At 38.9% G+C, this 22179-nt stretch overlaps 1 protein-coding gene across 1 annotated transcript in view; it reads left to right on the forward strand.

Annotated features, from left to right (window-relative positions):
* Nucleotides 1-21789, forward strand: part of znf644b (zinc finger protein 644b) — a 47365-nt gene extending 25576 nt beyond the window's left edge. Inside the window, exons 4-8 of the mRNA XM_026923587.3 lie at nt 4925-7708; nt 8603-9127; nt 16628-16753; nt 16950-17055; nt 18672-21789. Of these exons, the coding sequence (XP_026779388.3) occupies nt 4925-7708; nt 8603-9127; nt 16628-16753; nt 16950-17055; nt 18672-18843 (3713 nt within the window). The 3' untranslated portion in view covers nt 18844-21789. The remainder of the gene's footprint in view (nt 1-4924; nt 7709-8602; nt 9128-16627; nt 16754-16949; nt 17056-18671) is intronic.
* Nucleotides 21790-22179: the final 390 nt, after the last annotated feature.

The raw sequence follows: 22179 nt of genomic DNA on the forward strand, positions 1-22179 counted from the left end.
TTGGGTGTTAATTGGCGGCTTGTGTGCGGCTCCGCCTCTTCATTCAGCTTTAATGGTCACCATTGACAAACAGCAGGCAAATAATAAGAAAGTGACATTTTTTTTTTAAGTACCCTCAGGGAATTGTTTGAATGAGGTGAGATGATCAGGAGGCCCTGTGTGTTTTGTGTGTATTTTTTTATTTATTTATTTTTTTTATCAGGACTGTGCATTGTGGGAAAGCTTTAATTTGTTAGGATTTAATAGTTTACGTGTTGACAGACTACATAATGTATTTGTATTGTATGTAATGTCTGTGTGTCAGCACAGCTGAAATCGTTGTAGTTCTTTACTAATACTCTCCACCTTAAATTAACTTCCCTTCTGCTGTCTTATGTCGTTCACGTCTCGCTCAGCACTTCGCGCTACATTTTAATGAAAGCTAATAAGAGCGGCCTCGTCCCAATACCTACGGCTCTTGACATTTCTCTAAATGTGAGTGTGCTGGGGGCTGCTTGCCAGACCTGATCCTGTTTTTGGAGCCGAACATTGACGCTGACATGGGATCGCTTTCATCTGATCAGTCACGTGTCTAAGCGAAGTGACGGTGACAAAGTTAGGGCTTTTTTCCTCACGGAAGTCAAGCAGAGACAGATGGTTGAGAGTGTGCCCTCAATCACATACACATCTGTGCAGTTGAGTAAATGAGAGTAAATTTTTCACTGAGTAAATGAGTAATTGATTGTGAGCTTCATATTTCGAGACCTAAAAAGAGACAGTGCGTTAACAATCAGTGTCAATTTTTACGTATTTAAAGCAACATTTCAGGCAAACCGAAAAGCATACAATTTCTCCCTTTAGCCCAGATGAAGTTATTTAAACTGTCAGGTTTTTCAATATCTCAAATACACTTATGTTGTTTCTGACACTGTTATCTATAAAAATGGATGAAGCACATCACATGGCCAAAAACGCAGTAGCAGCAGTGTCTATCTTGAAGCCAGAATCAGTTTCTTCCACAGTTTGGGGTCGCTTCACACAAGCCTCTGATTTAGAAAGGGAATTATTGCATAGAATCATTTCCTAACTTCAACTGTTGGTAGTTATGTGAGCTGTTTATAGTTTGGTTTTGAAAATGGTTCAGATTTAATTGAAGATTTATTTGTAAATTTAGGTGAGCCAGGTTCCCATCCTGAACAAATAAACAAATCCTTAATTCAAAGGCATATTAACAAAACACTGAAAGAAATTAATCAGCTACTGAAAAGCGAACTACCAAGATGAATAAATCTGCATTAGATGTGGTTTTTTTTTTTTTATTTTGATATGGAATTGTTTAATCTCAAAAGATAGGTTGATATCCAAGTGACTTTGAATTGCCTGGGCTGTGGTTTGTCTGTACAAGACTCCGCATCCAGGTCAATATAACAGCCACATGGCTCTCCCTCGCTCTCTCTCTCTCTCTCTCTTTCTCTTTCTCTTTTTAAGAAAAAGAGATGGAAGCTGAAACCTAACAAAGCCCTGGGAAATCCCCATCAGACATCCCTCTCTTAATCCCTTTAATTTTGAAAGGTATTGTTTAAGGCTTCAAAGTTGATATGGTTTAATCCCTGCTCGAACACTACTGGATGGTAAATGAGACCACGTCAGCCGCTAATCTACTCCACCACAACAGAAAATCCTTCTTCAAGACGAGGTTGCATGGGCTTCCTGTGAACTCGCCGTTTGATGTTCCCTACCTGCTATCGAACACGGCTTCTGTCTTAACCCGACTGTCACTCGCTGTCTGTCCCCTTTTATCAGACCCTTGCTGCCTTTTCACTATGCTAAAGCTAGCATCAAGCATGACCCTTGCTCACTAACTAACTCTCCCTCTATTTTGGGAATAGTTGATGAGCTCCGGGATGAGGCGAATAGGTGTCGAATTTCTTTTAATTTGGCCTTGTAGAGAGACTGTATCATCAGGACAGGGTGTGTTCTATTGTCGTTTTTCGAGTTCGGTGGTCCATTTTTAATCGGGATGAGCCCACATTGCTGCAGCTTTGCATCAGCGTAGCTTTCAGCAGCTGCCCAGGGAAAATGCAGCCTCTCACCATTTGTGCCGTCTAGGACTTTTGAATTGTCAGACTCTGCTTCTCGATGAGCACTAGTTTGTTTGAGGGTGATATATATTTTTTTTTTTGGGGAGGAGTTGTTCCAAGCAAGCACCTCTGCGCTGTGAGTAAGTAGTGTAATAAAGGCAAGTTATTTCTGAGCTCTTATTTGGAAAAGTGTTCAAAAAGGGAACTTTTTGGGCTGTGCACCTTCAGCCTTCTCCATGAGGAAAAACCTGAGAGAGACAGCAAGTTGCTTAGTAACCTCCCTTGATTAATTTTGCAACTTGTAGAACTGCAGCAAAACTTCTCCTCAGTGTTTTTTAAAGTATACACCCCAGGGATGTTACAGTAGGAATGAGGAAAAATTACAGAGTTGCCAGTTTATTAGCTAAACCTAAATTGTAGCTGCACTCACTTACCTTTTTTAGGTGCACAATTTAAAAAAGTGATATGGTCAGATGAGGTCACCGTGTTCTCGACAAGTGGGAAATGCATGTAAAGGTGCACAGGTTGCTCTGCTGACTCTGTTGTGCTGTAGGAGGCACTTTGCTGGCATATTTTGGGTCCACATGTTCCCAAAGCTGGAACATACACTGCAAATCAATAAAGTAATTCTGACTGATCACCATTCTCCTATGCTAAAACATCCATCCTGATGGCACGAGGGCTCACTGAATGGTTTAAGAGTATAAAAAATTATATAAGCCATATGCTAAACCTGCTTAAGTATAATAAAGGTATATGTTATTAATTACAAAAAATTATTTAACTGCATTTAAATACAATAAGCGAAAATATAAACTTTGAAAATTGAGGAATTCATACTATATTTACTTTGTAACAATTAATTCAGTGACCTTTATTAATACTTTACATAACTGAGTTACTACTCTGACAGTTTTGCCCTTCCCCAACCCCAATTATATTACATTGCTTCAGAACAGCAAAATTTAGAATTTAAAAATTATTTTATGCTTCACCATCTCACTTCCATATGCTATTTTTAAGATTAATAACAGTCCTTTTTCCCTAGCAATGTAATTTGTATTTCTAGAGCACTTTGAATGTTTATTTCAGTCTCTACCTCACGGTTGTTTTTTTGCGTGTAGTTTTGAGAATAAGTCGGAAGAAAAGAAATTAAAAGTTTAAAACACAAATTAGATCATCGGTGGTAGTTCTTATTCCCCTCTGATTAATAAATATATCCAAGAAAAGTTTATCTTCCGGGATTGCAGAATAATGTGTAATGATAATATGCAATTATCACCTCAGATTTTTTCAGCAGTAACCTCAAGATGAGGTGTAACTTAAGTGTTAGAGCAAGTGCTGATGGAGAGAGCAGGGAGCGGCGGAGAGAGAAAGCACAGTGACATATGTGTGTCGTGGAAGTGTTAAGCGCTCTTTTACTTTTGCAGTTAATTTAGACAGATCACAATGGGCCCTCTTCTGATTCGTCCTTGTTTGTGCATTCATTATTGAACACTTTCAAAGGCAAGGAAGGAGGGAATGAAAGAAAAGTGAGTGTGAGATTGGAAGGGGAAAAAAGAGCTAATCGCTTCAGATTGATCACTGCACAGAGTGCACATTTTATTTAATCTTGTAATCCTTGTAAATAGCTCCCAGCAAGGCAAAGTCAATCTTTTAACATTGATTAAATGGAGTAAATAGAAGTGAATGAATTTTTAAAAGACGCATTGCATTTCACCCCTGTTTGTGGTGTATGGAACAGATCGGAGTGGAAGCTGGCAGCTAATGAGGCCTGTAAATTTAATGCCGAAATCGGCTTCTGATGGCTTTGCCACCCTGCTGTTCAGGGCTTTCAGTGAAGTTTGCTTTAAATGTGGAGCGTCTGTTCCCCCTCCGAAAGCCCCTCACACCCGAACAGATGGAGAGAATATGGAGCCGGGAAGGTTTACCTTGGAGGTGGTAACAGTGAAGCCACTCATTAACACTGAATTTACCACTTCGTTAGCAACGCAGCTTCCTGTTGAGAGCAGGCAGTGCTGGATGTCAAATCCTCAGAGCATACATTTATCTAAGCAAGTCTGGACCCTTTAAGGGGGTCGAGCTTTTTAATGTGGAGAAAAAGTAAGATGCACCTCTGATTTTCTGCAGGTTCTGCTATGAAACCATTAAATATAATCCTTCAATTCAAGGTGCAAGTCTGTCACTAGCCACTTTTATTTTTCATCTATCAGTCTTTACAGTGTTTTGGGGCAGTATGTGCATGTGTGTGTTTGTGTGTGGGGATGTGTGTGTGCGGTTGCACTTGTGCATGTGTGCCAATTTGTCAAGAATCAAGCAACAACAGTCTCGTGCTGGGATGTGCTTTGGCACCATCACAGAGTGCTAAGATAGAATAATATGATCTCATTGGAGGTGTACTTTGTTCCCATGGAAATTGGTCAATTTTAGGAAGTGGCTGAGAACTTTAGTGGGAGAAACAGGAAGGTCCGATCCCAAAGGTGTGCTCACATAATTAAGCTTCCCCACCAGTGTTTCCAGGACTAACAGCAGGGTGTGCTGTGAATAGATATGGTGGCACTAGGTGCGGAAACCCATAATGCAGCTTAAAAAATAATGGCCTTCTCGTTTTGGCTCCACTGAGAACATTTTGCTCTCTCTCAAGTAGAAAATAGCTATTTATACATGGGCAAGGGGTTATATTTTTTGGGTTTTCCATTGGCCAGTGTATTTTTGCCTGGAAATGGATGGCCGCATTGCATTTTTACACACTGTCATTTAACAGATTTGTTTCCTTTGTTTAGTTATCCGGTTATTGTACCTATGCTATTGGACCTATTGTACCTTACATGATAATAGATCTGTTTGATGCTTGTGTTTTGTAGATGCTGTCTCTGCCATGGCAGCACTGAGAAATAGTGCTGAGAAAGAGGTGGAATCTGCTGAATATTACACTCAGGAGCTGTCAGGCTCTCACACTTCCTCTCCCACCACCTCTACCTGCAACAACAACAGCAGCAGTGTGGGACCACAGCAGTGCCAATCTTTGGACAGTCACCAAAGCCTTTTAAATGGAGCACAGCCGAACCCATTTGTCTGTGGCGGTGTCCTGGCTGCCCCCTGCACAGACGATTCATTGCCTTCAGGAGCACTTGTTAATGGATCTGCTTCACACTGTACCTCAGAGGAACCCCACGTCCCCAACAAGGATGCGTCCCCTTTGCCTGGGACAGACACCAACCCTGAGGTGTTGGAGCCTCCCTGCGAGCTTCAATCAAACACTTGGCAAAAACCAGAAGGGCACATTCTGAAAGCACCATCCACACGGACCCTATCTGTGTCGGACAACAGCGACTGTGAGACTCCCTTGGTGGGAGACAATGCAGATAACAGGGCAATCAGCCGGGTGTGGACAAACAACAGCGTCAAAGCAGGATCCTTATGGGATGTTGATTCCGAGTCGGAGTCCTCAGAAAGCTCCTCTGACAACTATGATGGCCTAAACAGAAGCCTCCGAGAGAAGTTTATGTGCTTCCTGTTGAAAGGCAGCATACTTGATGAAGTGGTGAAAGGAAAGATAAAGGTAGGGGGCCTTCAGGCATCCAGTTCAAGGAGGAGGAAACGAAAAACATGCAGAGTAAAAAGGATACCAATGGAAGAAAAAGTTAACGAGAGCTTCAGCTGTGCCTCCCTTATTAACACAGACTTGGATTTTGATTCGTCCATTAGTGAAGAACGTTCCTTGAAGCAGGATTCGGAAAGTTTGAAAGCACACATAGACTCGCATCTGGGGAGTTTCCAAGACAAGAAGAACTTAATTTCAAGTGATAATGTAGGCGGGTGCAATGAAGCAGACACCTACGTGGGTGGCCAACCTATGCCATTAAAGCGACAGCCGGAAACAGGCTTGGAGTCAGAGCACTCATTCTTCCAATGCACAAAGTGCAATGTTAATTTCAAGGAGAAAAGGCATTTGCATAGGCATATGATGTATCATTTAGATTGGCATAATCAGGTAGGGCAAGCGAGCATCCTCCGCCCCTTTATATGCAAAGAGTGTGGGCGCTCATTCTGTGAGCGTTCTTCCCTGCAGAAGCACATGCTGATCCACCAGGTGCGAAGGGAGAGGTTGATGGAGGAGATTAAAGATCTGAATGAACTCAGAAGCCAGGGAGGAGAAGCTCAGCTGCAGTGTCCCCAGTGTGCTTTTGGAACCGACTGCCCACAAACATTCATTCATCATGCCAAGACCCATGAAAAGGACAAACATTATTACAGTTGTGAAGAATGCAATCTCACAGTGTTGAGCAAGTCAGAAATGGAAGCACACCAACAGATAGCTCACCTCAGTGCATGCCAAGGAAGAGTCATAAAACCCTTGGGCATGCTTCTTTGCAAAATTTGCACATTTAGAACAAAGTATAGAGACATTTTAAGAAAGCATCTGAAACTCGTTCATGACCAGCCACTTTGTGATTATGAGCTTCAGTCACACAATATGGCAACTGACCATACAGGGTCTGTGTCCGAGCAGGACAGGATAACAGACCCAACTGAAGCAGACAACTTATCTCCACCTTCACTGAAGCCAAAGTTTCTCAGAGAGAAGCAGAACAAAAGTGAAGCAGGGCTGTCTGCGTGGTCCAATAGCCTTGCTGACCTTTTTCTGAGAGATAACGGTGCACAAAAATCCTGTAAAAGTTTGAGCTCCTCACTGATCAAATGGAGCTTTGGCAGCTTAGCAAACAACCTGTCACCGTCTTCCCTGCAATGTGACAAGCCAAGTAAATTATCTCTGCCTACAGAGAGAATAGATGTGACAACAGGTCTCTCCTATGTTGAAGAGGACAATCAAGAATGTGAAAGTGCTGTCTCCAAACAGAACACAAAATATCTCTCCAGCTTTGACATGAATCTTGCGACCAAGTCTGCAATCTCTAGCAAAGCTGTACATCTGAGCCATGATGATGTTAACGCTTCCAAAGATCCCTCGCCTGGAAGCAGTTTAGCAGTACAGAAACAAAAATCTCCCTCTAAAAGAAAAATGTCCATTCCATATCACAACACTCCTAAGAAAATTTCAACGATTTTACCAAAACATCAATCAGCAACTCCAGAAAGGCTTGATATTTATTCTTTGCAGAATGGCAACTACAGTAGTGCTAATTTTGATTGTGCCAGTCAGGCAAATGATGCTAAAGGTCCCAGTGAGAGCATAGCACACTTCCTGGATAGCAGCGATGCCAGTGACCCCTTAATCCAGCAGGGAGATTTATTTAAAGATGACGTCCATAACTCTCCTGATCAGTCAGATTTTGATAGCAACATGGAAGATGATGATGAGATCAGCACACTCATAGTGAAAGAAGAGAACGTGGAGAGTGCGGTGAGCGAGGACAATCCAGAGTGTACTGATCCTAATCTCAGTGATTCTTACACCAGCTACTGCGTGTCCCCCGTGTTTGAACCAGATCGGAAGTGCTGTCCATATTGTCCTGCTGTGTTTGAGTCAGGGGTGGGCTTGTCCAATCACATCAGAGGACATCTGCATAGATGTGGGTTAAGCTATGAGGCTCGTCACATGCTGTCACCTGAACAGGTGGCGTCTCAGGACCGGCAGCCTCGTATTCGCAGAAGAGCTCCCTCCATGAGCAACAGAATCAGGAGAGGTGAATTACAAGTGAACAATATTTACCACTTTTGTAAATTTAAATTGGATCTGTTTTATTATTTGTCGAACAAATTTCTAGTACAGTTCTGCTGTCAAGCTGCAAAAAGCTGAATGATACTAAATGTGGGGAAAAAAAAAAAAAAAAGTGGTTCCCGGTGTCAAGATGGCTGCCCAGTAATGTTACAGCTTTCTGCTACACTATGGTTTTTCCCCATCATAAGTCATACCACATCTGCAAAGTGGCATTCAGGGACCCCAGTGATGGTCTGTGATTATTTATTTATTTAGTTAGTTAGTTAGTTAGTTAGTTAGTCATGGTTGTTCTAATAGTCATTAGCCTGGTCACTTGAATTTAATGTACCTCAATTACTTAAACAAGATGTAGACTTTAAACAATGTCAGCTTGGACCTAATATGTCCTCTTGGTGGAAAGTTCAGAAATAATTAGCGTCATGACTAGAATATTATTGTACATATTTAAAATAATAAGCACAATATTTGAATAATTCATTAAATGAATGTGTACTGAGGGGTCCATGGAATTTAGTTTACAGTTAAAGATGTTGGAAATTACTGACTTAAATCAGTAATTCTTTGATACCTTATTTTAGATTTCAACCAGCACATTGAAGTTAACTCATACATTATACATTAAATACACTACATAATTTAGAATACATTTACAATCAGATGATTACATTTGTGATTGCGTACATTATAAATTGCCCAGTGTAGTAAGAAAATCCAGGTTCAAGCTCCTCTGAAGTTTATTCCAGCTGTGTGAAGTGGTGTATCTGAACATCCTACACATTTGTTTTTCGATCTTTAACTGTATGGATCATCATGAATATTTTCATATGTAATACGTGTTGCCTTCTTTTTGCCACAACAGATAAACCTGAGTCTCAGACCGAACACACCTGCCCCCTGTGTCTGGGCTGGTTCGACACTAAAACTGGCCTGTCCAATCATGTGCGGGGTCACCTGAAGCGGATCGGCAAGCCAATCTCAGGTGTCAGCAAGTCTCCCCTGTGCATCCTCACCGAGCTCCTGCAGGACGAGAACGAGCACAGGAACGTTCTCCGAGCGCTTGAGGCCAAACCTCGCCTCTCCAGACCCTTCATTTCCCAGAAGTTTGCAGGAAGCGAGGGCCTGTTTCTTACACCCACTGGTGTCCCAGTGAAGATCCAGCACTCTGCTAACAGGCTGGTCTCTGAGGAGGGTGAGAAGAGGAAGAGGAGGGAGGAGAAGATGAACGAGAATAGAGAAAGCACTTTAGTAGAGCTTCTGAAAAGGCAGAGACTGGACCAGGAGCTGGCAGTCACATGTCACTCTAAGACAGCCAGAGCTCGTTTTATCATTTCTCCATCAAAGAAGGTTTCTCCTGAAGCTCTACCTGACTCCACATGTAGCCAAGGTGAGAAATTCACAGAATTATCTGCTTAAGTGGGGGGAAAAACTATGCAGCTTTCCAAAGGCTAAGCATGCTTCAACAAAGCAATCATAAAAGTAATAAAATTAGTTAGGGATTGGCAATATGGTAAATATATTACACTACTTGAAGCATTTAGTGTCTAATTAGGTTTGCTAACAAAGTGCCATCAAAATAGCAAAGTAGTAATGTCCACAAAGATCTATGGTTTTAATGATATATATATATATATATATATATATATATATAAGCCAAGCCATTTTTTAATTTATAAAGACTGCCTAGTTAAAGGTGCATTAGGTAAGATTTGTCAAAAAATGGTTAAATAAGTGGAGCTGAATCAGAATTGAATGATTTTTATTTTTTTTTAATTTCTTGAGCCAACCCTCCACTGCCACCCATGTAAACAAAGCACCATTCCCGAGCCTACAGTTAACATAGTTAGCATTAGCAGGGACTGTCATGACATCACTTTCAAGTGCGCTCGGACATTCAGCTGCTTGAAAGCAAAGTTATAGCACTATAAAGATGCAAAATTCTGCTCGTAATGATTTATGAGAATGTCCACGAGTGCAGTTGCTGTCCTTCTTTGTGATAAACTCTCATAGCTCTCAGTTATGGCATTAGTGCATTAGTGTCAGTAGCTAAAACATAAACCATTCAGCTACTCGATAAACACACACATTTTGGCTTATAATGATTTACAAGAATGGCCATGAGTGCCATCACTATCCTTTTTTCTTTGTAATGGAAAAAAATCTGTATGATTTGTTATTTTAAAAAAAGACATTCAAACAATTCAAAGCTTTATACAGATTGCCTTTACACATCTATCCAGGAGCAGTGTCGCTAATTCTGCATCCAGCTTCATCCCCTTCACCAGTAATAAATGCCAACATCTTGGAAAAGCACTGCCAATGTTTATTCTGGTTTTACTGTTTTCCTGTCACTAAGTTTTTACGTAGCACAAAGTGACATTTTTTGCTCACAGGAGAGATTTCTTGTGGGTGGAGTGAAGGGGCATAGAGGAGTGTCTATAAAATGATTGACAAGAGGCCCATCCAAACACAAACAAGCATCCTGGACTTTTTGCTGAGACCGTGGCTTAAACTGCTATTTTTTAGCATGTTTGACATATTTTCCACGTTGTTTGTTCTTGCACTTTTAAATTTGCATTAGAGCAGGGGTTCCCAAGCTAGTAGTCACTTGATTTACAAATGGGGTTGTGAGAGGGACTTACAGTCACATCTAATTTGTTTCATTCAGTTATTTTACAAAATATTATCAATATTGAAGATGGATTTTATGTGCTAATATTTTGAAATGTTTTAAGTGACTGGGAGTCACACTTAGACAAGCCTCTTTTGTGTACCAGTCTTCTGGATTTTCTAGATTAGTACACACTTTTGAATGTAAAATCAGAGTTTTGATTTGAGACGCAGCTCATGACAGCAGTTCCGACCATGGTGGAAAGTTTTAAGAGAGATAGAGCTTGTCTATCTAACGTTGCTGAGCATGACATCGATAAACATTTTATAGTTCGACTTGGAAATTTGACGGACTGGGATGTTTTGGCTCTGATGTGCTCTCTAGTGAGTGTTGTTCCAAATGCAGTACATGTAGAGTAGTACATAAGATACGCAGTGACTGTGTGAATGATAATGTTGCTCGTGTTGCTGCTGCTTTTGCATGCGTGCACAAAATCATGTGTGATCATGTGCCAAGTATAAACCAGGCTCTTTTGCTTTGTGTCTAACACCACCCTGGTGTGGATTATTTTCCTACAGCACCACACTTCCCCACTAGACTGGTTAGTAAGTGCAAGAAATACTCCTTTGGTTTTTAGTCACTTGTATTACACATTTATATGTTGCTAACATAATAAAATGTTCAAATATTACAGTAGACTTTTATTATACATCTGGAATTTTAAAAAAAATTAGGTTGGTACAGGCTTGGAGTCACAGAAAATTCCTAATGTCCATTTGGGGTCGTTTGCCCAAAAAGTTTAAGAACCTCTGCATTAGAGCCATGAGTCTAATGTTGTCAAAATTTTAACATAATACAATACTGACTGTTTAAAGCATCACATGTTTGCCTCAAAAGAGTTAATAAAATAGCAGAAAGTCTTTCTTTTCGTGTTTTTTTTCTTTTTTCTTTTTTTTTTTTTTAAAAAAGAAATTAAATATACAAATAAAATGCATAAAATTCCACACCTCCTACACCTCCCCTGATGCTTGTGTGAAGCGACAGCAAAATATGTGCTGAGGAGGAAAAGTGATTCCAGCTTCAAAAAAACCCTTTTGTCCATTTTTATAGATAGTGTGCCCTAAAGTGTCAACACACGTAAGCAGTTCTTATGGAATGTTTAAAGCAGCACAGGCAGTTTTAGTGCTTTTGCTATAATTGGAACCTGGTTTTAACTACTACTGCCTCATCGAATCTTTATATAGTAAATATTCAGTTTTAATATTTAATACAGTGCTGCTCTTCAAATCTCAAGCAGACTCCTTGAACTGCACAGACAAATTCACTCTTACCCAACAATGACACATCGACTGCATTACCACGATTCGACACACTTGTTCCATTTTCATTCTCTCAGATAAAATAGAAAGCTGTGAATAATTAGAACTATACAAGACTAACTTTTCAAAACATCAAAAACATGATTTAATTGCTTATACTAAACATAATTTGAACACGTTTCTAGATACTGGAGTAGTGCAGAGGTGATGTGGCTGTTGCAACACGCCAGTGACCTGTGTTTGATCCTCAGTTAGGGTGAGAGCATGAAGTTTGATGATATTCAGGGCTTTGAAAATACATGATCAAATCGTGTTGAATGCCTGAAAACAAATTGTGTTATTGTAACTCAATTCAATCACGTAAAACTGATAAACACATTTGAATTAAGTAAATTCAATGAGTTTTAGTAGGCTAGTAGGTAGGCCACCTCTTAATGGCTTTAGTGGGATTACATTAGCAGTCGTGTGGAGTACAAGAGTACAGGTGAGATTGACAGAGGCACTTGGCACTGATTTAAAAGAGAGAAAAAAAAAAAGATCCTGTGAAGAGGTGGTTTTTATTGTTACATGCGGTCAGATATGAAGCATGCAGGATAAAAGATATAAGTTTCCAATATCATCTGGTACAACTCCTTTCAAAGTTTATTCCATTTTCTACTGGCCACTGTTTCATTCACAGGATTAGTAATGATCATGTCAGAATACCTGTGCTGAAAGACTGATATAAACATGCATCACCACTGTGTTTAAGTTTGTTAATCAAGTTACACTTTAAACTCTGTGGTAGTTAAAATCTTCACAGAGTTTGAGTTTTAACCATCTCCAGAGTGTGCGCTGCTACAGCAGGTCTACAGCCTGAAATATTAATCTGTAAAGCTTCTGCTGTGCATTTAATATTTCTGCTCAGCATTTCACTGGATCACTGTATACCGTGGTGCTGTGATCAGAAACCGACATTAATCTACTGGAGCAGAAAGTGTTTGAGCTTTTGTCTCTAACTGTACACCTGGGTTACACTCATTACACCAGCACAACACACACTACTGTACATACATAGTGTTTCCTGTTAAAGGTTTCTGAAGGCTATTGCTGATTTTTTTTTTTTTATTTTTTTTTTATTTTATTTTTTTTAAACCATTTCTTTGTTATAAACCAGTCTTTCCTTGTAATATTAACTGAATTGAAGTGTACATAAATCACTCTTCATCTCAGCCAGTTTTAATGAGCACATAGCTTCATTGTAACACGAGGCCTTCTCTCTGTCTCAGACAGCTGCGTGTATGATCTATCTTGTCTCTACTGATGTTGAATCAAAGGCAGTGGGTGTGATGTGACAGACAGGTAATGGCTAAATTGTATGATATGCTGAAAAATCTGGGTCACATATGAGAACGGAACATTATTTATTCTCATAATAATGTAGATATTGTTATTCTTTAGGGCCTCTGCAAGTGTATAATAATTGATTGTTTGGTGGCATTAATCTGAGACATTTACAAAGGGGGTGATGATAAATGTGCTACAGCAGTACAAAACCTTGTTTTATTACTATTTTGTATGTTTTTCTACCCCTAACTCTTTCATGTTTTAACCATCCAATCCACTGTTTAATGTGTGGCAGACAGCTCACACTTCATAAAGCACCGATACCCTCTTTGTATCCTTCAAGTCTTGAGATGCCTCTCGAAGTCGTCGAAGGAATGAAGGAGAGAGAGAGAGAGAGAGAAAAAACTTGCTACCCATCAAATTATAATAACATAAATTAAAAGATGGAGCGTTATCTGACGTGGCTTTGAAATTCAAACGTTAAAACCATGGTCTTTGATGGAATGTTGGAAATACCTCGGCTGTGTTTACACACCTGTGTTTCATGTCTGTCCAAATAAGCATTTCAGTAGCATTAGCAGAGAAAATGAGTTTAAAATCTGATTCCTCTTGCATTCATGCAAAATGGGGTTTGATTGTTGGTATGACTCAGTATGATGTGCTTCAGTATTGGGCACCTGTGGGGAAAAAATAGTATCTTTTAAGTGAGACTGGGACTGACTGGTACGGATGCCATGCCTCCTTCCCTGGGAATAACAGGCACAGTGGCCACGCCCTCCTAACTGGGACTGATAAACACCGAGGCGATGTCTCTTTCATTGTGACTGACAGGAACAGAAGCCATACCCCCTACACTTGGACTGACTGGTGCCACGGCCACATTTATAATCGGTATTTACACCCCAGTTTAAAACTGGCCATTTTTTATTGAGGGTGCCCTTTTCTGTTTTGGCTGAGTTGAGTGTTTGTATCCCTGGCAGGAAGTTCAGATTGTCTGAATCCTAGAACCTTTTAAAGCCCTGCATTGGTACTTTTAGAAAATGTTACCTTTTAATCAAGCAAGATAGTGATGAGGGGAAAATGTGCCTCTAGATATTAGGTAGGTAATTAGGACATCTGTTGGTTTGTTGCACATAATTGTTAGTACAACAATTTGCAGGTAATTTAAATAACCTTTGGTGTCTTCTCACGGAAAACAAGTCCAAGTAGCATATGTTTTGCATGGTTTGGTGTGAAATAACTAGAAGCTGTTACAATTTTCCCACAACACACCCTGTATGTACCTCAATTCATCTTTGGCATCTTTGTTTTTCATCCATCCATATGTCCATCTGTTTACATGGTAAAATACCTAGATTGGGGTGTATATGTGAGGCGGCCTGGAAGAACTAGCGGGAAGTCGCTGTGGCTGGATTCTGGAAAACCAAATGACGTATTTCTGCCAATAATATACTTTCAGACATCTGTACTTTAAGAAACCTTAAATATATTTTACTAAAATGACATGAATATGTTTTTATATAGGCTATTTTCTAAGCCTTGGCTGTCTGTCACATCAGGTAATGATCCAGTTTAACAAACACAGCAATAAGTGTAGTCAGTGTGCCTAAAGATAACTAAAACCTTGCCAGCTAACTGTGTTTTTCTCACAGTTATGATCAAGTTACGTGACATAGCAAAACATAAGCCTAATGACATAAACCTAATCAGTTCAGTTTGTTCAATTCAGGCTGTCAATACACAGTATTATTAGTGTGAGGCTGTTTTCAGTTTTCCTTTGATTTGGAAAAAATCCTGCATGGTATTATTTAAATGCAAACAAAAATTGCATTCTTCAGTGAAGCTTATTTATCCTTTGGCATGGAATTTTTCAAAGCATTTGTTAACATCATAATGTTTTGAAGGCCTAATTCAGCCTGTTGCACCGCAGCAGGAGCAAATCATTCCTGAATGACTGCTGAGCAGTTTTGTTCTCTCATTGTCAAAAAAAAAAAAAACGACAACAAAAAAAAAAAACAGTGTGGCGTGTATTTTGATAAACATTGTTCTCAACAATACAGAAGTGAGTGTAAAGATTTGACAACAGATGGAGTGAGAGGGTGAAGACACTGGGGGAATCACAGTTTATTACGCTCAAGCTGCTGGTGTGCTCAAACGTTGCCCCCACACACATACACACACACACACACCCCAGGATCTAAATATAGTGTTCACATGTTAATAAAAAGATCTGTAGACATTGGAGTAAGTGTTCATACTGTATGCAATACATTAAAATTGTCGCTTAGTTACTTTATTCTTAATTTAGTAATTATAGTGTTTAATGCAAAGGTTTGTACCCTTCATGGTTTCTGGATTACAAAAAATACACCTCTATTTTACATCTTCTCTACAAAAAAAACAAAAAAAAAAAACAAAAAAAAACAGAATTTCAGAAGTTAAAATAGAGAAGGGGAATGAAACCTGCAAAAAGACAACATTCCAAATCATAAGGAATAATAAGTAGAAAAATAGTCTGCAAAAAAAAGAGGAATGAATAGAAAGCAGGGAGTTTTGTCGTTGTCCTCTTGGTCCAGTGTATGACATCACACAGACTTTTCACACAAACCAGAACATGTCCAAAAGCTGTTTAGGGGATACAGCAGGGGTTGAGTGTACGATTTATTAGAGAATATTTATAATCACATTTAGAAAGGGAGATAACGTTATCATTTTTATTAATTTTTTTATTAATAATATGTGAGGAATAAAACAACACCTAGTCATTTATTATTTTCCTATAACAGCACATCTGGAAGTGTTTTATTTATCTTATAACACATCAATTTGCCAACAGTTACAGTTTTATATTTTATTAATGACCAACATATCATATTTTTTAGGAGTTAATAGATACATTTAATGTTGTACAGTGTTCAAGGGACAAGTTAGTTCCTGTTATGAACAGCTATAAACAGTCTTTCCTTTACCAAGCTCTCTTCTCTTCTCTCTCTCTCTTCTCTCTCTCTCTCTCTCTTTCTCCCTCTGTTATTAAGACAAAAAAAGCAAACTGCAGCATGTCATGTTGCAGAGAAGCCAGAAAGTGCAAAGCCCTCTGTTCTGAAGACTCTCCCCTGGCAGAGAACTTTCCTACAGTTACAAAGTTCTGACACTGGAGATTTCTACAATAAATGTTAAATAAATGTTTCCTTATGCAAAGCTTCACCATATCGATGACTATTCATTTTGCCTCGTTAAATAACAGACACACTTATGACGCCAGCTATTATTAGTCTTAGATTATGTGGCATGTCTGCCACACAAGTCCTTGTGAATGATTTGTTTTTACAGAAACAGCAAACACCTTAATATAAACCTGAGCTAGAACCGGCTGATTGTGGCAGATTGACTAGTTTATCTGATTTGCTATTATAGAAAATAACCACCTTCTGACCAGTCAGGATTGAGAATTCAACAGTGCTGTGCTATAAAAAAAAATTGAATATGATGCACTACTTAAACATTTTTGTGGTATTGTAGGAACTTTTGCGAAACCTAATGTCTCAAATGTTGGTACAGTTTTTTGGCATGCACTCAGCTTTATCTAATTACTTTGATAATTATATTATTATCATGTTTGTCTTTTTTACAGGGAAGTTTGACGGAAATAAGAAGATTTGTATCCACTGTAATGCAACTTTCCACAGCGGTGTCAGTCTGTCCAATCATCTTAGGGCTTATGCACGCAGGAAGAGGATCGCTATGCTGGAGGGAACGTGTACGTCCGCTCTCCATCTTATTCACACATATACATATGAAAATATCATGAGTGTGAATCTCTCCTCATGAGACAATATGATGTTTGGAATCTGTGCAGCTGCATTGTAAATAATAAGACTAGTGCATAGATTTGAATCAGTCAGTCTTTATGCCCCTCGTCCACACACACTTTGCTAATTATGTGTGTTTTGCAGCATATGACTGTAATCAGAAACTGCCTCGCTCGAGGTCTGGGCCAAAGAGGAAGGTGTTCCACACTCTACACACCACCTCTGAAGTGATCTACACACTGACATGCAGGTACTCCACTCAAAAAGCTGCCTGGAGCATCCACTCACGCTTCTGTATTTACAGTGGTTTAGGAAGATATGCAGACCCCTTAGATTTGATTAAACATTTATTACATGTACTTTTTTTGCCATCAGTCTACCCACAATAACCCATAGTGACAACATGCAAAAACAAGTTTTTAGAACTTTTTGCAAATTTATTAAAAAAACAAAAATGGAAATGTGTCATTTAGATATATGTTCAGACACTAAGGAACCTTTGGCAGCAGTTACAGCTTCAAGTCTTCATGCATAAGTCTCAGGCTTTGCACAGCTGGATTTGGGCAAGTTCTCTCATTGTTCCTGGCAGAACCTCTCAAGCTCAATCAGACTGGATGGGAGCTTCAGTGAACTGCCATCTTAAAGTCTCTCCACAGATGTTCTGTGGGGTTCAACAGATGTTCTGTGGTCTGGTCTTTGGCTGGGCCATTCAAGGACATTCAGACACTTGTCCTGAAGCCACTACAGCATTGTCTTGGCTGTATGCTTCAAATTGTTGTCCTGTTGAAAGGTGAACCTTTACCCCACTCGGATGTCGTGTGCACTCTGGAGCACGTTTTCTTAAGGACCTCTCTGTATTTGACTGCATTCATCTTTCCCTCAGTAATGACCAGTCTCCCCGTCCTTGCCACTGAGAGGAACCCCGTAGCACGATGCTGGTTTACTTGAAGGATGGCTTTAGCCAGTTGATGAGCAGTGCCTGGTTTTTGCCAGGCGTAGCACTTGCAGTGCAGCCCGTAGAGTTCAGTTTTTGACTCATCAGATCAGTGTTTACCATATGTACTTTTCTCAGGAATGGCTTCTGTCTAGCCACTCTCCCATAGTGGCCTGGTTAATGGAGTATTTGAGATGATTATTCTTCTGGCAGGTTCTCCCATCTCTACAGGAGGACTTCTGAAGCTTTGTTAGAGTGGCTATTGGGTTCTTGGTCACCTCCCTGACCAAGGCCCTTCTGTCCTGGTTACTGAGTTTGGTCAGACAGCCAGCTCTAGGAAGAGCTCTGGTGGTTCCACACTTCTTCCATTTCACAAGGACAGAGCCCATTGTGCTTTTTGGAACATTCAATGCTTTAGAAATTGTTTTATACCCTTGCACAGATCTATGTTTTGACACAATTTGAGAGTTCCTTCGATTTCATGGTTTGGTTTATGGTCTGACATGCAATGTGAATTATAGGACCTTACACACACAGGTGTGTGTCTTTCTAAATCATGTCCAGTCAGTTGAATTTGCCACAGGTGGACTCCAGTTTAGTTTTAGAGACATAGATAATCAAACCAAACAGGATCCAAATTCAACCAAAGTTCTGAATACTTAGCTAAATGCGATATCGCCGTATTTGATTTTTGCTAAATTTGCAAAAAAAAAAAAATCTAAGAACATGTGTTCACTTTGCCATTATGGATTATTGTGTGTAGATTAATGGCCAATTTTAATCAAATGAAATTATATCTATAACACAATACAGAATTTTTCCTGAACCCACTGTATCTGTTTATTAAATTTAGTTCACTTTTCCTGTCTCTGTTTCTGTGCTTTACTCACTCTCTCTCTCTCTCTCTCTCTCTGTCTGTCTGTCCATCTCAGGTTCTGCGATCTGGTCTTCCAGGGGCCGCAGTGTGTGCAGGAAGACTGGGTGAAGCACCTGCAGAGACACCTCATGCACACTGCTGTCAGAGGCACAGGTGCTGGGATGGTGGAGGTGCCAGCTGTGTGTGAGGAGCCATGTGCTCTGGACTGTGTCACTCAGGGGCTCTAAATCACGTTTACATACAAGCTTTATTCACGTTACCACTCTTCTGCATATGTAAATAGGAAGATAGGAAGAGACGTATACAAATTATTCTATATAGATATATCTCTGGATAAGTGTAGAAATCTATATAAGAAATTATATATCAAATAGAAACAAACAGAAAACTAGAGAGAGATAGCATATTTTCTAATATTGCACATATTTTCTCTTCTCTTTACTTTTTTTTTAATGTTCCCCTTATAGGTATGACATTTGTCATAAGTAAAGTCTGGTATTGACACATTCCTATGTTCATATAGTCTTATACAGAGTTGAATATTTGCTTAGAGATAATGTGCTCTGATCTATTTTTAAACCACAATCATACGTGGTGCACACACACTTACATTTATTGCTAAGACCTCTTCTGTAAGTGTAATTCTTGTGTAGGTAGGGATGCGCTGAAATTTTGGCCACTGAAAAGATTTTTTTTTTTTTTTAAGATTAAATACAACAAAGTATCAAACAGTTTCCCTTTATAAATCATTTCACTCTTAATTAGTGGTTAAAAAGCCTGGCCCTTATTCATCAAACTTGTATACAGTCAGATCTAATTGTAAAACGAGCGAGCGTACGCAAATTCCACCATTAGTTTCCTTGTTTTTTTTTGTTTTGTTTTTTTTTTTGGCAGATCTGTATTAAAAAAAGTATATTTTTGATAAGGGCGTATTTTCTTAGAATTAATGTACTTGAACGAAAGGTTTGACTTCAGAGTGAGATTAAGCTAAACAACCACAAAGATATTTTTCCTAATCTTATTTTGTCAGATTCAACAAGGGTGCCAATAATTCTCTGACTGTGTGTAATATTTACATAAGGGACTAATGGGTGGGAGCTTGTTACCACACTGCAGTTGATGATTTGCTCTCGAATCACCAGTTGTTTTGATGTCATATGACGGTTCCATGCAAGAATTTGAATCTGTGCTCGTTTCTACGCAAATTTGATGAAGAAGGGCCGTTGTGTTCTGCATCCTGTGTTCCTCATATTCTTACCTTTTTCTGTGTTGCTATTCGATCTCGATCTGCCATTCTGCGTCCCCCCCATGTCATTTCCTGGTCTGAATCCCTGTGTTTCCTGAATTGGGCCACCTGTATCACTGCTTTATCTGATGTGCACTACATACAGTCAGGTCCCGAAGTATTTGGACAATGACAGAGTTTTTATGATTTTGCCTTTATACACCACCACCTCGAAGTGTAGACTTTCAGCTTTATTTTAAGAGGTTCCACAAAAATGCAGTGAAGGCCTGGCAAAGCATCTCCAGGGAGGAAACTCAGAATTTGAGTTTTGATAACATGGGCTCCAGACTTCAGGCAGTCATTGACTGCAAAGGATTTTCATCCAAGTATTAAAATTATGATTATATTTACAATTATGTGACTTTGTCCAAATACCTTTGAGCCCCTGAAAATGGAGGTACTTTGCTTAAAATGGCTGTAATTCCTAAATGCCATATTTTTGTGGAACCTCTTAAAATAAAGCTGAAAGTCTACACTTCCATCACATCTTGATTGTTTTATTTCAAATCCATTGTGGTGGTGTATAAAGGCAAAATCACAAAACTCCGTCATTGTCCAAATACTTCCCGACCTGACTGTATGTGTACCTTTTCTCATGCATACATACAAACATACACATCACATTTTCCAGAACTGAACAGCTGTGGCCAATTATCAGCCATAATCACCTGCAGTGCAGGATTAGCATTTTATGCTACTTGTTTGTTTATTAGTGATTATTAGTGATTAGTGTTGGGTTTTATTCAAACCCCTTAAATAAAATGCAAAAAAAAAAAATTGATAGAATTTATGCAATGATACAAAAACCAAATGAACCAAAAATTATAAATATATATAACCCATATATAATCCACCATTCTGTTTTCAATATTTGTTTTTGATGCAGTGTGTCCTGAATTTTAATTTCTGCCAAGGATTTTAATTTCGGTGCATTTCTATATGCATGATAAAGGGCCTTTAGACGCTGTTTGCATTTTAAGACACACTAAATCAAAAGAACTGTAGTCTCAACACATTGCATACCAGAAGGACACATGCTATATATGTTTATTAATAAGACAGTACAAAACTCCTGATATAAGCTCACCTAGATGTGTTAAAAGCACACTGGTCTGTGTTACTACACTACACTGCTGTAACAGCTGCATACACTGCTTTTTGTAGGAATATCATACAACATCAGTTCTGATGCCAGATTTCAGTGGAGGCACTGTTTATGTATTATACTCACCTCAACTGTGAGGCATCCAAATAGTCAACTCTTACTTTAGGATGTATTGAGAAATAATCTATTACCTTTCTGTTCTTAAACTATTTATGAACAGTTTTATATGTGAATAAGTGACATACCATATTTTCCAGATTATAAGATTTGCTATTCGCCCTCTGCAGCATATACGGTGAAGCAAGATATGTTCTAATTTTTCTTTCTTTTTTTTTTTTTTTTGCTTTAGCCTAATTATAATATGCCCATTTGTTAAGATTTTTTACAGTAGACATGCTACTCTAGCAGTTATGGTAGTTTCCCCATCCCCTGTGTTAACAGAGCAATTAACATTATTATTGAAATGTTCACTGCAAAACTATAGATAAAAGTAAAAAAAAAAAAATGTCTCATTTGTCTGAAACTTGTACTATTGTATGCATAAAACCAGTGTTTTAAAACTGATGTTAACTTGATACTAACAACATGAGAAATCCTATAACTGTGCTAGCAGTAGTAGCTATTACTGAGTGAAAATGACTGGACAAACAAATGTTACTTATGAATGTTTCGGTCTTCTTTAAAGCTGACAGAATTTAAGATAAATGCTCTAGTAAAGGCCTCAGGATGTACACAGCACTGAACTAGGGCAACTGTAATAAAGAAAATTGCTAGTACAAATAATACAGATTGATTTTTTTTTTTCCAGACTGTAAGCATATATGTTTTTTCACTGCACTCACTGTCCAGAAAACATGGAAGGCTTCATCTAGATTAAGCTATTTGCTTTTACAGCACTGGGGTTATCCATGTAGCAATAACAAGGACTATTAAAACCATCAAACCGTATAGATAGAGCCTGTGAGTTTGTCTGAGCAATAGCAGTTTGCCAAGCATAAGCTTTTCAGAATCGCTATAATTAATAAATTAGTTGATGACAAATGTGTAACTTTGTGTTCTTTTTTTGTTTTAGTATAAGCTTTGTGGTGAAATGGCATTTTCTTTTGCTTCCACTGAAAAAGCCACATCAGTGTTATGTAATCAGTAATCATCTCCATCTTGCTGCCCGGCTCT

This window comes from Pangasianodon hypophthalmus, chromosome 2 (assembly GCF_027358585.1).
Source record: "Pangasianodon hypophthalmus isolate fPanHyp1 chromosome 2, fPanHyp1.pri, whole genome shotgun sequence".
Classification (NCBI taxonomy): domain Eukaryota; kingdom Metazoa; phylum Chordata; class Actinopteri; order Siluriformes; family Pangasiidae; genus Pangasianodon; species Pangasianodon hypophthalmus.